This window comes from Perkinsus marinus, assembly GCF_000006405.1.
Source record: "Perkinsus marinus ATCC 50983 genomic scaffold scf_1104296941030, whole genome shotgun sequence".
NCBI lineage: Eukaryota > Perkinsozoa > Perkinsida > Perkinsidae > Perkinsus > Perkinsus marinus.
The window spans coordinates 1-1428 of record NW_003212646.1 but is presented as its reverse complement, the minus strand read 5'-3'; the positions used below and the strand labels follow the sequence as shown (position 1 = coordinate 1428).

General features: G+C 53.4%; 1 protein-coding gene across 1 annotated transcript; it reads left to right on the top strand.

Moving 5' to 3' along the window:
• Positions 1 to 381: 381 nt before the first annotated feature.
• On the top strand, positions 382 to 912 carry Pmar_PMAR024436 (hypothetical protein; the record flags this gene model as incomplete). The annotated part of the gene is made up of 1 exon (XM_002781882.1): positions 382 to 912. A coding segment is annotated over one exon (531 nt), but the record flags the coding sequence as incomplete, so codon positions are not given.
• Positions 913 to 1428: the final 516 nt, after the last annotated feature.

Genomic DNA, 1428 nt, shown 5'->3' with positions numbered 1-1428 from the left:
TTCTGAGCCCTACCTTTCGCAGCAGTGTGCAGTGAGTAAGTTTGCTTGTCTGATTGGGTTAACAAGCGAAGGTGCTACCACTATTGCACAGGCGTTCGAACGTAGTTGGGCTATCATTGGGAAGCGGCCAGTGTATCTGCTCACGGATAATGCAGCAGCATTTCTGTCATGCGAGTTGCCGGGCGTGACGAGACTCTACACTCCTGTGAGGTCGAGTCAGTCAAACGGTATGGTAGAGTCACTTCATCGCACGGTACGAAGGTGGGTGCGCGCTGTGCTGGCCGATGACCCGTCCATCGGTGTTGAAGCTGCAATCCATCGTGTTATGACTCATAACTTATGAGAGCTTATAACTCAACCTGTCACTCTGTCACTGGACAGATACCGAACGACATGTTCAACACCGACCCCGATAGTGTCGAGTGGAAAAGGCTGGCTGCTAAGGTTGCTCAGCTGGCTGAGAAGGAGATCCAAACCAGCACTAAGCACAAGCTCTATCCAGGATGCATTGTCCGCATTCGAGCTGTCACGAGATTCGACAAAGTGATCTCTAACTCTAACGACACCCCTTTCAGTGAGCGACGCTGGCGGGTGGTTGGTTTTCCCACTGGCCGTGGACTCATCACTCATGCTGATGACTATGGTTATTTTCGTAAGGTGAAGCTGGTCAGCGATGGTGAGATAAAGGTTCTACATGCTTCGAGACTCTGCATTTGTACTTCCGCTGAGACAGATGTCGCTGACCTTAGACGTGCGATGCGCAGGATTGGCCGACAAAATCCACTACGAGATCACGGGCTGTCCAGACGAAGGGTGAGAGAGAGGCGGACAGACCGCAACCGTAGCAAGTTTTTGTCGACGGCACGAGGTGTCGAACCCGCGAAGGTTACGGCTGAATGGGTTCAGGGCTAGCTCCCTTATCCATTCGAGTACATCGTCTGTCGAACGAGTATACCCATTGAGCTGTGGTTCGGTGCTAGCCGAACTCGCTCGGCGGACATGACGGAGACTTTGTGCACGAGTCAGTCTCTCGTCCACCAGACCACAGCTGTAGGAGCCAGTCACATCCCGTAGGTATGCGGCCGATGCTGATGCATTGTCGAGGCTGGCTCGACAAGCATATTCATGATTGGCCGTGACGCTCACGAAAAGAGGACTTTGATGATCTGGGAGCGTCTTGCATGCTTCCAACCGAGGCTGCTGGCCTGATGCAGCCTTATGGGCTGTTGGTCGTGGTGGCCACAGCTTCCACACAGTGGTGGTGGCGGCTGGAAGCACGATACTGGAATATGGATATCTGACTTGATGATCGCTGGCTGACGGTGAGCCGGAGCATTGTCAAGTGAAAGATAGGGCATGAGAGGAGAAATGTCCCGGGCGGGTTTGGGATGGGGAAAGAAAACAAGTCTCGAGAGGCCGAACTAGCCA